General features: G+C 55.8%; 1 protein-coding gene across 1 annotated transcript in view; it reads left to right on the forward strand.

Moving 5' to 3' along the window:
- TRPM2 (transient receptor potential cation channel subfamily M member 2) overlaps nucleotides 1–13986 on the forward strand; it is a 51361-nt gene that overhangs the window by 17118 nt on the left and 20257 nt on the right. Inside the window, exons 5-12 of the mRNA XM_018051946.1 lie at nucleotides 434–614; nucleotides 1128–1288; nucleotides 2816–2996; nucleotides 3524–3585; nucleotides 5476–5676; nucleotides 9597–9699; nucleotides 11542–11663; nucleotides 11834–12169. Of these exons, the coding sequence (XP_017907435.1) occupies nucleotides 434–614; nucleotides 1128–1288; nucleotides 2816–2996; nucleotides 3524–3585; nucleotides 5476–5676; nucleotides 9597–9699; nucleotides 11542–11663; nucleotides 11834–12169 (1347 nt within the window). The remainder of the gene's footprint in view (nucleotides 1–433; nucleotides 615–1127; nucleotides 1289–2815; nucleotides 2997–3523; nucleotides 3586–5475; nucleotides 5677–9596; nucleotides 9700–11541; nucleotides 11664–11833; nucleotides 12170–13986) is intronic.

Raw genomic sequence — 13986 nt, forward strand, 5'->3', positions numbered from 1 at the left:
GAGTCACTGCCCACTTGGCCAAAGAGGCTAAACAAAGCATGTTGTACGAGGTGAACTTGGCCCCAGAGCCGCCTTCCTCAGCACCAGCTCCAAGCCCTGCCCCTCCATGAGCCGCTGTTGATGCATCACCACATTGCCTTATGGGGAGACTGGAGTCAGGCCGTGGGGCTCAGGCTGGGGCACCCTCAACAGAGAGACCCCGGGGCTGCTCCCCTTCCTCCCCACCAGCGGCCTCTCTTCTCAGCGCTTGCCTCCCCTTTCTCTCAATTGGTGACCTGCTTGGGGGCAGCCACTCTTGCTTCGTCTGGACCCAGTATGAGCATCCATCCACCTGCCTGCCTGGAGCTGTCAGGCATGGCTGGGGCAGGGTGGCCAGGCTCTGGGGCCTAGGCTGGCCACCACTGACCCCTGGGGTCTTCTGACCTCCCTGCAGTACGTCCGCCTCTCCCAGGACACTCCCTCCAGCCTGATTTACCAGCTCATGACCCAGCAATGGGGCCTGGATGCGCCCAACCTGCTCATCTCCGTGACTGGCGGGGCCAAGGACTTCAACATGAAGCCCAGGCTAAAGAGCGTTTTCCGAAGAGGACTCCTCAAGGTGGCCCAGACCTCAGGTACAGCAGGGACAGAGGGACCGAGGCCCAGACCATGGGTGGTGCTCAGGCCTGGGAGTGCTGGGCAGGCTAGAGGACCCCTGGAAGGCAGAGTCAGGGCCTTGGACTGGCCAGCCCTTGTGGGTCACTGATTTGGGCCCAGGCCCGGGCCAGTGTCTGATCAGATTCACCCACTTCCTACCACTGTACCTGGCTTGCTCACAGTGTAGATACAGCTCTGGTTGGCTCCCCACTGATGATACTTCCAAACAGAAGCATTTAGAGGAAGTTCTGAGATGCTGTGTTCCTGAGAGCAGGACAGAGAGAGGCAACAGGGAGGTGGGGGAGAGGGCAGGGCCTACAGTCAGAGACGGGGTCACCTTCCTGCCCCCACCTAACTGAGCATCGTGGGACATCATGGGTCCTGACTGCTGCAGGAAGACCTGATCGTGGTGGGGCTCACACCTGACAATGAGTTTGAAAGCCTTGGAGCAGAGTCTGCACGGCACCAGGTGTCCCTCTGCTCCTCCCCAGGGGCCTGGGTCATCACCGGGGGGTCCCACACTGGCGTGATGAAGCAGGTGGGCGAGGCGGTGCGGCAGCTGAGTGGCAGCTTCTGCGAAAAGGAAGTGGTCACCATCGGGATCGCCACGTGGGGCGCCCTGCACAACCGGGAGAGCCTGATCCACCCCATGGTGAGCTGGAGGCTGCTTCTGGGTGGGTTGGAGCACAGGAGGGAGGTGGTGGGGTAGGATCTCAGCCAGTGCTCAGGGAACAGGCTATCGCTTGGACACCAGGGTAAGTGCAGTGTCACGAGAAGTGGCTGGATAGGGACGTGGGAGACCCGGGCTCAAATCCCCCCAACCCCCCAGACCCTGGTGACCTCAGGAGAGCAAGCGCCTTGCCAGGACTCTGGTTTCCTTCCTCGAGATCATAGGATGGGTCCACATAAGAGTTGCCAGAGCTGCCACTGGTCTGGGGGCCCTCCTAACACCAGTCTGATGAGAAATGGACTTTGCAAAGGTGTAGCTTGGCTGGGAGCACACAGCCTACCAGCAGCTGGGTTTTCAGATCCCAGAGCCTGGCCTTTTAGCCCGGGGCTCAATGGTTCCCTGATTCCCCTCCCACGAGCCTCTCTTCTGAGCTTGAAGACAGAGCCTTCCTGCGTCCATTCACCTGGGTGCAGGCCTGAGAAACAATTGCTTAAATGTAGGGATGTGAATTGGAAAAGAGAACTGATTCATCCAGTAAGATTTTTTGAGGACACAGCAGATTTGGCATAATGAACACATGGAAGTTTGGAGGGAAACACTGGCCCCCAAATAAAATTCTCCTTGACACACCGAGGAGGTGTGATGACGACTGTCCCACAAGGTTTGACTGATGAACGAGGCTCCGGCCTTCCTGGGGCGGGGGAGATGTGCGTTCACTTCCTGGAGAGGGCGTCCTCTGCAAAGCGACTCCTCAGGTCAGCCGCAGACGCTAGTCACCAGGCAGCCGGCCCCTCGGCTGCTGTCCTTCCATGTCCATGTCACAGATGTGCCTAGTGGACCGGATGGGCTCTGTCTTGACTGTTGTTACACAGAGTGGAAATTTAAGGCCCAGAGATACTGACTGACTTCCAACATCACGCTTCACTTTTCTCCCCATCTTGAGTTCAGAGGACTTCCGGCGGCACCACCTGCCCTCCTCTGTGGCATCCAGGGGCCGTGTGCACGGGTCCATAGCCGCCTCTCCTGGACCTGTGTCCCAAGAGACCACAGAACTGATGGCTTAAAGCAACCGAAGTGTACTCTCGCATTTCTGAACTCCAGAAGACTGGCACCAGTACCACTTGGCCAGAATTGAGATGTGGGCAGGGCCAGGCTCCCTCCAGTGGCTAGAAGCTGAACTGCCTGGCTCCTCCAGCTCTGGTGGATGCCGCTTTCCAGGCTTGTGCCCACATCGCTGCAGCCTCTGCTCTTGGTCACGTGACCTCCTCCTCGTCTAGGCACACTTGCCATGGCATTTAGGACCTGCCTGGATGGTCGGTGCTAAGATCCTTAGCTTCATCACGTGACCAAAGGCCGTGTTTCCAGATGACAGAACATTCCCAGCCTCCAGGGTTTAGGACCTGATATCTTGGCGGGGAGTATCACTTATCCCGCCTGCTAGAGCACCCCTTCCTGGCGTGAAAGATGCAGAGCTGTCTGTCTGTCCTGCCCACCTCTCTCCATCCCCAGGGCGGCTTCCCTGCCGAGTACATCATGGATGAGGGAGGCCAAGGGAACCTGACCTGCCTGGACAGCAACCACTCCCACTTCATCCTTGTGGACGACGGGACCCACGGCCGCTATGGGGTCGAGATTCCCCTGAGGACAAACCTGGAGAAGTTCATATCGCAGCAGACCAAGGAGAAGGGAGGTGAGTGGGGCCCGCTTTCCAGGGCGCTTGGAGGAGACGGGAGCAGGCTGGTCCAGGGGTCTGGGGCTCAGCTGGCTATAGCCAGGACATTTGGTGGGTGGGGTGCTGGGGCAGCCGTCAGAACACACCTGGACATCTGTATACTTGGTCAGGGGGTCATCTTCTCATGCCCCTTTAACAGAGGGAAAGGCCAGGCAGGCACTCAGGACACAGAGCACCCTGTGGTCCCTTCACTACACACATATCTCAGTTCGGAAACCAGAGCGTGAAGGAGTCAAAGCTCAGGCTTTGACCTCATTTCCTCTGTGGCCGGGGTGGGATGGACCCTAGGGAGCTGGGAGGTCAAAAACACAGGGTTCTGCACGTGTTGTGCTGGTTGGTTGGACACGTTTGAGCTGAGGTTTTCAAGTTCCGCTGCATATTGGGGTTCCCAGAGTGTTGTTAGGCTGCAGCTGGCAGGAGTGGGGAGGGCCCCAGGGGATGCTTGGAGCCCAAGGTCCTCAACTGTGCTTTCTGCTTCGTCCTAGGTGTGGCTATCAAGATCCCAATTGTCTGCGTGGTGCTGGAAGGGGGCCCCGGCACACTGAATGTGAGTCCTACTGGGGATGGGCCTCTTGGGTCAAGTTCTGTGGTGGGTGAGTAACTGCCCAGAGTGCTGTGACCTGCCTCCCAGGGAGGCTGTCGGCAAGAGGGGGCAGAGAGCCTGTCCACTGATGGAGGGAGGTGCGTTCACCATGCGCAGTCTCTCTGGGTGGGTGGGTCGAAGCCTTCTGAGAGGCCCTGCCGTGGGAGGGTCAGCCCTGGGGCTTGACCAGCACAGAGCAAAGAGGGGTTCCAGAGGGACTGCAGCCCTCACCTGCAGGACCCCAGGACAGCCTGTGGGGGGCTTCTATAGCTCTGCACTCAGGCTCCCAGGAGGGGTCCTCAAAGTACAGCCCTCAGCAACCCCCGCCCCCAGCCCCTTTTCATTTAGCAGCTGAATGTAAAGCAGGCTTTGACACATGGCCACGGAGCTTCATGCTGACCCGCTCTCCAGCAGGGAATGTGCCTCCCTCATGGAACTCGGGCCAAACTGACCTCTGCCATAGGACTGTAGGGTGCTTACAGCTGCAGGATTGCCCTGGAGAAGCTGGACTCCGTACCTCCTCCAGCTCTGGTGGATGCCACTTTCTTGCCTTGTGCCTGCATCGCTGCAGCCTCTGCTCTTGGCCATGTGACGGCGGCCGTGGGTCCCGCGTCCACAAGGATGGAGTGGGAGTGGCTGCTGTCCAGGCAGGTCAGGTGCCCTTGGCCTCCCTCATCCATGATGTACTCGGCAGGGAAGCCGCCCTGGGGATGGAGAGAGGTGGGCGGGACAGACAGACAGCTCTGCATCTTTCACGCCAGGAAGGGGTGCTCTAGCAGGCGGGATAAGTGATACTCCCCGCCAAGATGTCAGGCCCTAAACCCTGGAGGCTGGGAATGTTCTGTCATCTGGAAACACGGCCTTTGGTCACGTGATGAAGCTAAGGATCTTAGCACCGACCATCCAGGCGGGTCCTAAACGCCATGGCAAGTGTGCCTAGACGAGGAGGAGGTCACGTGACCAAGAGCAGAGGCTGCAGCGATGTGGGCACAAGGCAAGAAAGTGGCATCCGCCAGAGCTGTAGGAGGCAGGCAGTTCAGCTTCTAGCCACTGGAGGGAGCCTGGCCCTGCACAAGTCTTGAATTGGGGCAGAGCATGACGTTCTGTTTATGTTTAGTAACCTCAGGGGTTCAGCATAGGTCCTGGGGTACCTCTGCGGGCAGAATGTGTCTGAGTCCCCCTGTTCCCTCTGAGACTCTCCCACAGCAGTGCCCAGAGCGGATCATCCTTCCTGCTGTGGTGGTGCCCATTCCTCACAGTGCTCTCACCCTGATCTCTGGGGGTCTCCCTCCATGTCCTTGTCTCACCCTGGGTCTCAAGTTGGGTGTGGAACTCTGGCCCAGGCAGTGCCCCCTTCTTTCTGGGGATGGCTCTCGTGTCCACACGTTAAGGGGGTGGAAACGTCCCAATCTTTCATGACAGTGGAGTCAAGTGACAGGACTGAGAGAGGTGGCATGTCGGGTGTGTACCCCATGTATATCAGGATCAGCGCCCGCCCCTCTGAGCAGAGGAACGCACCAAGTAAATGTCTTCAGTAAACTTCCCAGCGGGGCTTTCCTGGTGGCTCAGTGGTAAAGAATCCCCCTGCCAATGCAGGAGATGCAGGTCCGATCCCTGGGTCAGATCCCCTAGAGAAGGAAATGGCAGCCCACTCCAGTATCCTTGCCTGGAGAATCCATGGACAGAGGAGCCTGGCAGGCTACAGTCCACGGGGTCACAAAGAACTGACCACGACTGAGCGACTAAAACAACAAGAACAAACCTTCACAGTAGCCAGACAGCAGGGCTCTCGGAGAACCCTCTGCTTTAGGAGGGGTGGGTGTGGGTGGGCTCATACTGGCCCCTGTGTTGCAGACCATCTACAATGCTATCACCAACGGCACCCCCTGCGTGGTTGTGGAGGGCTCGGGCCGTGTGGCTGACGTCATCGCGCAGGTAGCCGGCCTGCCCATCTCTGAGATCACGATCTCCCTGATTCAGCAGAAGCTGAGCTTGTTCTTCCAGGGGATGTTTGAGACCTTCACTGAAAGTAAGATCGTGGAGTGGACCAAAAAGGTGAGGCTGATGGGTGCATCAGTCACCAAGTGTGAACCTGCAGCCATAGGTTAGACGCCGTCAGCCTGGCCAGTGGGACCAGGGCACACATAACCGAGACTCAGAGGCCCTGGCCGACCTGGGCATGGGAGCCATCTGCGGGGGTGGGGGCTGTGAGCCGGGCAGGCAGGGAGCTGTTGGCTGAGGCAGCAGGCTGCCCTGCAAGGGAGGATGTGCTGGGCCTCCGCCTGCAGAACTCCAGGTGGGCAGGTAACACAGGGCGCGAGGCACAGCCATCCTGGAAGGAGGACCCTGCGCACTGGGTGGGCATGAGGCTGGTGCTGAGGCTCTGGGGGTGGCAGAGGTGTGGGGAGCCCAGATTCAGGCAGCTGGGGTGCTGCAAGTGACGGTAGTGGGTAGCAGGGTCCACCTTCTAGGGTTGTCAAGGTGCGGAGACATGTAGATGTATCATATGGGGGCCCCCGAGTGGCTCTGGGAACCATGTGGTGATCTGGGGGTGGTTTCACATGCACCCCCAGATAGCGGCATCCGTGGCCCAGCCCATCCTAGGGCCAGCATTCCAGAGGGAATCCCATTGCCAGTGGTTTTGGAGACTCTAATTCTGGGAGGAAGCTAGTTCCACCCAAAGAGGGGATCCCCACCCCCCCGTGGGAGGAGATGCTGAGTGGAAGCACAGGGAGCTGGGGACAGGACCCTGCGGCTACACGTCCAGCGACAGATCATTCAAAGAGGACTCAGCCTTGCTTCATGTGCCTGCCTGTCCTCTCTCCTTGTTTTGGGACCATTTTAGCTTCTTGGGAAAGAGCGCAGGTCGTAGAGGGTTTCTGTTTACCTTCACAGCTCCCTGCTGTTAGTACCCTGCGCGAACCCTGCCCGGGGGGCCAGAACCAAGCAGTCAGCTCTGGTTCATCGCTGTCCACCAGACTTGGGCTGTCCAGATGGTTGGGACCTGAACCATCAGCCTGTTGTCTTCATTGTCTCTTTTCTTTCTCTCTTTCTAGTGTGACATTTTCTAGCTAGCCACTGGATTCCAAAGATTTTTCTGGAACGTTACCATATGAGCTGGATGACAGTGGGCTGCTCTGGTCGAGGGAGTGGGCGGGGGTCTCTGGGACATGGCTTTCTGCCCATCCCCTCAACTCCTGAGCAGTGAGCCTCATGGGTGCCCCTACCCCGAATGGTCTGGCTTGGACCCTTCTCCTGACTCGTGGGGAGAGCATGGCTGTTATAGCCCAGGACCACGATTGCCCTGCATTTCAGTAATTCTGCTGTAAAACGCATCGGTACTTTGCTCTTCCATGGCTAGAGTGGGAGATGACACCGGGTACAGGCGGGTGAAGACCTTGCAAGGCTTATTCTGAAAACCTTACAGACAGGCTTCTTGCTGGGCTGGGAGGGGAGGTGGTGCAGGAGTATAAATGGGACGTCTCTCCAAGTCCTAGAAAGAAGGAGCTTCTCTTTCACATCCTTTGAGTCAGTTGGATCATCTGGGGCATTTGGGATGGGCCTCAGAATTGGTCAAATCCCCAGTGCAGATTTTGGGGTCCTGTTGAGCTCTGCAGAGGGACGCATGGCCTGGCCCCAGCTCCAAAGAGGGGGAGGGTGTGAAGGAGAGTGGCTAGGTGAGCCCTCGACACCCAGGAAGCCTTTGGCTGGTAGAGAGCCCCCGCGCCACCACCGCCCTCCAGCCCTGGTGGTCCTACCAACCCTGCAGTCCGGCTGTGCTCTGAGCCCCCGGGGCCTGGGCTCACCTGTCCTGAGGTTCCCCTGACCCCTGTTTCCTGGCAGGATTCTTTGTGGGATGGAGGCAGTCAGGGCCTCTCTGACCCTCGGTTTCCCCAACAGTGAGTTGGGGCTGACAAAGCAGCTGGGGTCTGTGTCTGTCATGTACTCCGTAGATGCTAAACCAGGTTGTTAAATCTCCTGGAGGTTCACAGTTTAAGTGCCTGATGTGCTCCTTTCAGGGCAAGTCTGTGGAGCAGCTTGGTTCTAACCACGTCCAATCTCAGGCCTTGTGGACGGTCTGTGCCCACCAGCCAAAGACCAAGCAGAGGGCTGGGGCCCCCGATGGTAGCTGGGTGGGGGGAGGGCAGCAGGCAGCCCAGGGCAAGCAGGACAGGTTCCACGGGCAGCACAGCTACCCTCTCTCGTGTCTTCTTGTGGCCTCAGCGGACTTCTTAAGGTTCTGGGGGATGTTTTCACCGTGGACATCAGGTCAGCTCTTCGTGGAGCTGGCGGGTATTGGCCGGCAGGCCTTTGGCCTTCCCTCGGTTAGCTTGTAAATTATTCAGGCGATTCTCAGAAGTGGGTCTAATCTGCTGAGGTTTAAAGGAGCTTGTGTTATCAATCCATTGCTGAGTCAAGGCCTGAAAATGGTGTTTCATACATGCCAGTCTTCAGTCAGGGGGCTGCCCGTGATGGTGGCTCCTGTTCAGTAGAGAGGGGTCCCCCAGAGCTGTGATCACTGATTCACTCCACAGGCCTTGGGGCTGCTCTGCCCCATGGCGGGTACATGGGTGCAGCCCCGGGAGGATGCGGATATCTGCCCTGGGGGTCTTCTTGCTGACCCGCAGCCAGCACCACATCGCTGGTGTCAGGAGGAGTGCGGGCCCTCTCTCAGAAGTCCCGCTCTCTTGTCTGCAGATCAGGGGTGATGGGGCTTAGACTCAGAATATGGAGCAGGGTCACCTGGGAAAGTACTTAGTACCGGGTCAATGCACACGTGCAGTAGCTACTCCGTCCTGTGAATCAGGAGTAGGGTTAAATCCGGGAGAGGTTTTGGCTGGAGGATGGGGTGGGGTTGGGAAGAGAGACATTTTGGGCATTTTGGAGTTGACATGAAAGCGGGATCCTGAGGGATGGGGAAGGTTGGGGTCTTAGAGGTGGAGGCAGGGTGTATGAGGGGCCCTCTAGGTGGGAGAAGTCTTTATAGAGGGTACAGAGGCAAGAGCCGTGTCCAGGCTGAGGAGAAGGGGGTGGGGGAAGGCGGGGAAGGCAGGGAAGGCAGGAGGGGCTGGGCATCGTGGCCTGGGAGCTGGGAGTGGAGTCTGAAGCTTTGGGGTGTGAGGAATCAGCTGAGGCCCACCCCCGCCTCAGGGTGAAAGTTCAAGGGAGCAGTGACTGGTGGCAGGTCTTGTCATTCAGTCGTTCAGTCGTGTCCAGCTCTTTGCGACCCCATGGACTGCAGCACGCCAGGCTTCCCTGTCCTTCACCATCTCCCAGAGCTTGCTCAAACTCATGTCCATTGAGTCGGTGATGCCATCCAACCATCTCATCCTCTGTCATCCCCTTTCTTCCTGCCTTCAATCTTTCCCAGCATCAGGGTCTTTTCCAATGATTTGGCTCTTCCCATGAGGTAGCCTAAGTATTGGAGCTTCAGCTTCAACATCAGTCCTTCCAGTGAACATTCAGGGTTGATTTCCTTTAGGATTGACTGGCTTGATCACCTTGCAGTCCAAGGGACTTTCGAGTCTTATCCAACTGTGGCAGTTCTGGCAGCAGAGATGATAGGTAGATGAGATGGATGACAGCTAGATAGAGAGGGGACAGGAAATAGAGGATAGATGGATTGGTGATTGATAGGTAGGTAGGCAAGGCCCAGGCAGAGGCCCAGGCAGAGGTCTTCAGTTAAGCGTCGCTGGGTGTTGAACAGATACCACTGATCACTGAGGTGGAGATTCTACCCCAAAGGCCACTTGGAAACACCATGTGTTTGGTCCTCACGCATCTTCATCTTCATCACCGTCTTCATCATCATCTTCATCTTCATCACCTCAGTGGCATGGGGATGAGGTGGTGGTCCTGGCCACATGGCAGGCGGGACTCCTGCCTGGGGCTCCGGTTCTGTGTCCGGGCCCTTGGTTCTGCAGGTGCCCTTTGAAGAGGTGGGGGGAATCTCATGAGGAAAATGCCTGTTGCAGATTCAAGACATCGTCCGGAGGCGGCAGCTGCTCACTGTGTTCCGGGAAGGGAAGGACGGCCAGCAGGACGTGGACGTGGCCATTCTGCAGGCCTTGCTGAAAGGTGAGGGTCAGGTGAGGTGAGGATGTGGGGGAGGAGCCAGAGTCCTCTCCCAGAGGAGCCAGAAATACCACCCATGGGCAGACGTGCTGGTCAGAGAGCAGCTGGACCTCGCCAGGCCACCTCACGCTCCCCCTGGGCAGGTGGTGCCAGTCACTGATGTTGGGGTGTAGGCGCCTTTCTCAACTCACCTTCTTACCTGAAATCTGAGTGCAGCCTATACTGATTTACCCCTTCATGGTCATCGCAGTTCCTCGTAAAATTCTGGGGTAGGAAGAGCAAGCCTCGGAAGTCTGCTCCTGCCTCCCCATGTTCTGTCTCCTGTCTAACTCCTGTGTCTCCAGTGACAGAGTCCAAGTGCAGGGGAGACTCCAAACTTAGGCATCCGCAAGACCAGCAGCGCTCTTGGCCAACCTCCACTCCTTAGTCTGACTTCTGCCCTTCGGCTTGTTCTCCTGAGACCCACACTTCACTCTTCCTTCCTCTCCCACTTCTGGGGTGAGGCCCATGCTTCCCTGTCCTTCCTGCCAGCATGAACCAGGTCATGACATCCCTGGTGCCCAGGAACGTTTGTTCTGAGCTGAATGGCCCCTCACCCTGGAGGGAGGCCAGCCCCAGGCCAGCAGCGATGGCAGAGCGGGAAGCATTCACGGTAGGGGGTCAGCTCGTTCACTGTTTCTGTGCACTGGTCCCCACGCTGTGGGTGTGGGTCCAGGCTGCTCTGCACCCTCACCCACACTTGGTCCTGTCAGTCCTTGAAGCTGCAGCCCTCCTGGTGGGTGTGAAGCCAGACTGCTGTGTGGGTTGAATTTGTGTCTCCGGGCTTGTTGGCCATTTGCATTTCATCTGGATGAAGTGTCTGTCAGATCTTTTGTCCATGTTTAGTTGGTTATTTGTCTCTTTTGTGGAGATTTAAGAGTTCTTGGTATATCCTTGTGCAAATCCTGTGTTGGACCTATATGCTGGGATGTTTTCTCTTGGTTCAGGGTCTGCTTTTATATGTCCTCCAAGGGATCTTTAGGGAGCAGAAGGGATATGCATGTATCTATTCAATTTTTTTGCCACACTGTGTGGTCTGTGGGATCTTAGTTCCCCAACTGGGATCAAACCCACAACCCTCTGCAGTGGAAGTTTGAAGTCTTAACGCTGGACCACGAGGAAAGTCCTAAAGAAAGCTTATTGGTAACATTTTAGTTTACCAATTTTTTCCTTCATTATTTATGTTCTTCGCATTCCAAGAGATCTTTCCCTTCCTGCAGTTGCTAATACTTCCCTCGGTAGCCACAGGCTTTACGTGTAGGTTTGGGATTCATGTCACGTTGCTTTCTTTGTGTGTTGTGAGGTAAAGGTCAGAGTTCTTTTTTCTTCTTCCCTAAATAACAACTCATGTTTTAAAATGTTAGTCCAGAAAGAGCAGAAACTAGCTGGGCAAATAGTTGCACTGAGAACCTAGGTAAGGTGGTGGTTCTGCAAACAAGGCAAAGGACATGTGCTGGCTTCCGTGGTCTAAGCTTTGAAAGTGAATGTTAAGGTGCCTGCCTTCCAGAGAACCGTGTCTCCTCCAAACTTAGGGCGGGGGGCTTGGGCAGGACCTGGGGCCAGGGCTGGGAGTAAGCAAGAGTGGAGACGGAAACCCAGATATGGTCAGATGGTACCCTGAAAGGAAAAGTGATTGTATGGAGGCATGTGCGTGGAGGGGGGGCGGTGTGTGGTTCCTGACTGAGCACCTCATCTATTCAGCTGAAATGATGGAGACGCTTGCTGACCCCACCCTGACTTTGTTGGGCTTTGAAGTGGCTCTGAAGCCCAGATTGAAGTCCCCAATGCATGTGCTTCTACCTACAGCTTCTCGGAGCCTTGACCACTTTGGCCATGAGAACTGGGACCATCAGCTGAAGCTGGCGGTGGCGTGGAACCGCGTGGACATTGCCCAGAGTGAGATCTTCACTGATGAGCGACAGTGGAAGGTGAGACTGCCGGGGGCTGCCCTGGGGGGGCCTTGCTGGGGCTTGTCCGGACTCCGGCCCTGTCCTTGGTGAGGGTGACCGGCATGCCTCCTCCTCCCTGTCTTGGGGGTACCAAGATTGGGGCCCGAAGGCGGATGACCAAGTACATGGCCCCCATGGCTCCCTCTCAGCCCTCAGAGCTGTACCCCATGATGGTGGCTGCCCTCATCACCAATAAGCCGGAGTTTGTGAAGCTCTTCCTGGAGAACGGGGTGCAGTTGAAGGAGTTCATCTCCCAGGCCACCCTGTTCTACCTGTACCAGAACCTGGAGCCCACCTGCCTGTTCCACTGCAAGCTGGACAAGGTGCTTGCTGGGGAGCCCGAGCGCCTGGACCCCAGCGTGCTCCTGCAGCATGTGGCCCAGGTGCTCCGGGAGCTCCTCGGGGACTCCACGCAGCCGCTGTACTCTCGGCCCCGCTCCAGCAACCGGCAGCGCCTCCTCCCAGTGCCCAGCGTCAAAATCAGTGTGAGTGCTGGCCAGCTTTGGAGCTCTGAAACATGAGCTTTCATTGTTATTGGGAAAGTTGGCTCTCGCTGTCATTACACAGATGGGGCAGGTTGCATGGCGGGCATCTTCTTTTCTCTTCTGTGGAGGCTGGAAGTCAAGGTCTGGGTGCTGACAGGTAGCTTCTGGTGAGGCCTCTCCTCCTGGCCTTGGTGCTGACAGGTGAGCTTCTGGTGAGGCCTCTCCTCCTGGCCTTAGTGCTGACAGGTGAGCTTCTGGTAAGGCCTCTCCTCCTGGCCTGCAGAGGGCCGAGCACTCTCTGGCTCCATCCTCAGGGTGTCCAGTGTGGCTTCCTTTTCTCCTAGGCACCCTAAGGCTAGGGTCCTGTTGGATCAGGGCCCCACTTCTATGACCTCCCTTAACTTTAATCATGTGCATAAAGTTGTTGTTCAGTCGCTCAGTTGTGTCCAATTCTTTGCAACCCCATGGACTGCAGCACACCAGGCTTCCCCGTCCTTCACCATCTCTTGGAGCTTACTCAAACTCCTGTCCATTGAGTCGATAATACCATCCAACAATCTTGTCCTCTGTCGTGCCCTTCTCCTACTGCCCTCAATCTTTCCCAGCAGTAGGGTCTTTCCAATGCATCATCTCTTCATATCAGGTGGCCAAAGTATTGGAGTGAAAGCTTCAGCCTCAGTCCTTCCAATGAATATTCAGGACTGATTTCCTTTAGGATTGACTGGTTGGATCTCCTTGCAGTCCAAGGGACTCTCAAGAGTCTTCAGCACCACAGTTCAAAAGCATCAGTCCTTTGGCACTCTATCTTCTTTATGGTCCAGCTCCCACATCCATACTATGTGAAAAAACCATAGCTTTGACTATATGTACCTTTGTCAGCAAAGTAACGTCTCTGCTTTTTAATAAGCTGTCTAGGTTTGTCATAGCTTTTCTTCCAAGAAGCAAGCATCTTTTAATTTCATGGCTGCAGTCACTGTCTGCAGTGATTTCGGAGCCCAAGAAAATAAAGTCTGTCACTGTTTCCACTGTTTCCCTATCTATTTGCCATGAAGTGATGGGAGCAGATGCCATGATCCTAGTTTTTTGAATGTTGGGTTTTAAGCCGGCTTTTTCACTCTCCTCTTTCACCTTCATCATAAGGGTGATGTTACCTGCATATCTGAGGTTGTTGATATTTCTCCTGGCAGTCTTGATTCCAGCTGTGTTTTATCCAGCCCGTGTATAAAATCTCATCTCCAAATACAGTCACACTAGGGTTGGGACTTCAGCATATGAAAGTGGTGGACACAATTCAGTACAGGAGCTCCCTTTCCAAAAACTTCCAACAGTACAAAAAATTATGCAGGAAAATGCTGTCCCCTGTGCCCCTTCCCCTGAGCCCTGCTCACACCATTGGTGTTTGTGTGGCTAGGTCAGCATAGCTCATCTGTGTCTGTGTGAGACGCACATGGGTGGCAATAATAGGGGTTTTCTAGTCTGAATCTTTTTTTGATGGGGATCCTGCAGTTTCTAAGCATTAAGTGTAATGCTGGCATCTGTGGTATATTTATGTGAGTGAAACTCCTCTCAAGATTCAATAAGGTTTTACAAATGACACCTCAGGGCTGAACTTTGTCAGATGCCTTCTGAGAAGTTGAAATGCTCTTCTTCTTTCATATGAATTTGGTGAATTATAAGTCATTATTATTTTTTATCCCTATTTTGAATCCCAACTTGATTTCAGAGTAACATGCATTTAATCCGATGCTGGATTCCCAACATTTTTAGGGGTTTGCAGTGGTACTAGTGGTAAAGAACCCACCGGCCAAAGCAGGAGA

Source organism: Capra hircus, chromosome 1 (genome assembly GCF_001704415.2).
Source record: "Capra hircus breed San Clemente chromosome 1, ASM170441v1, whole genome shotgun sequence".
NCBI lineage: Eukaryota > Metazoa > Chordata > Mammalia > Artiodactyla > Bovidae > Capra > Capra hircus.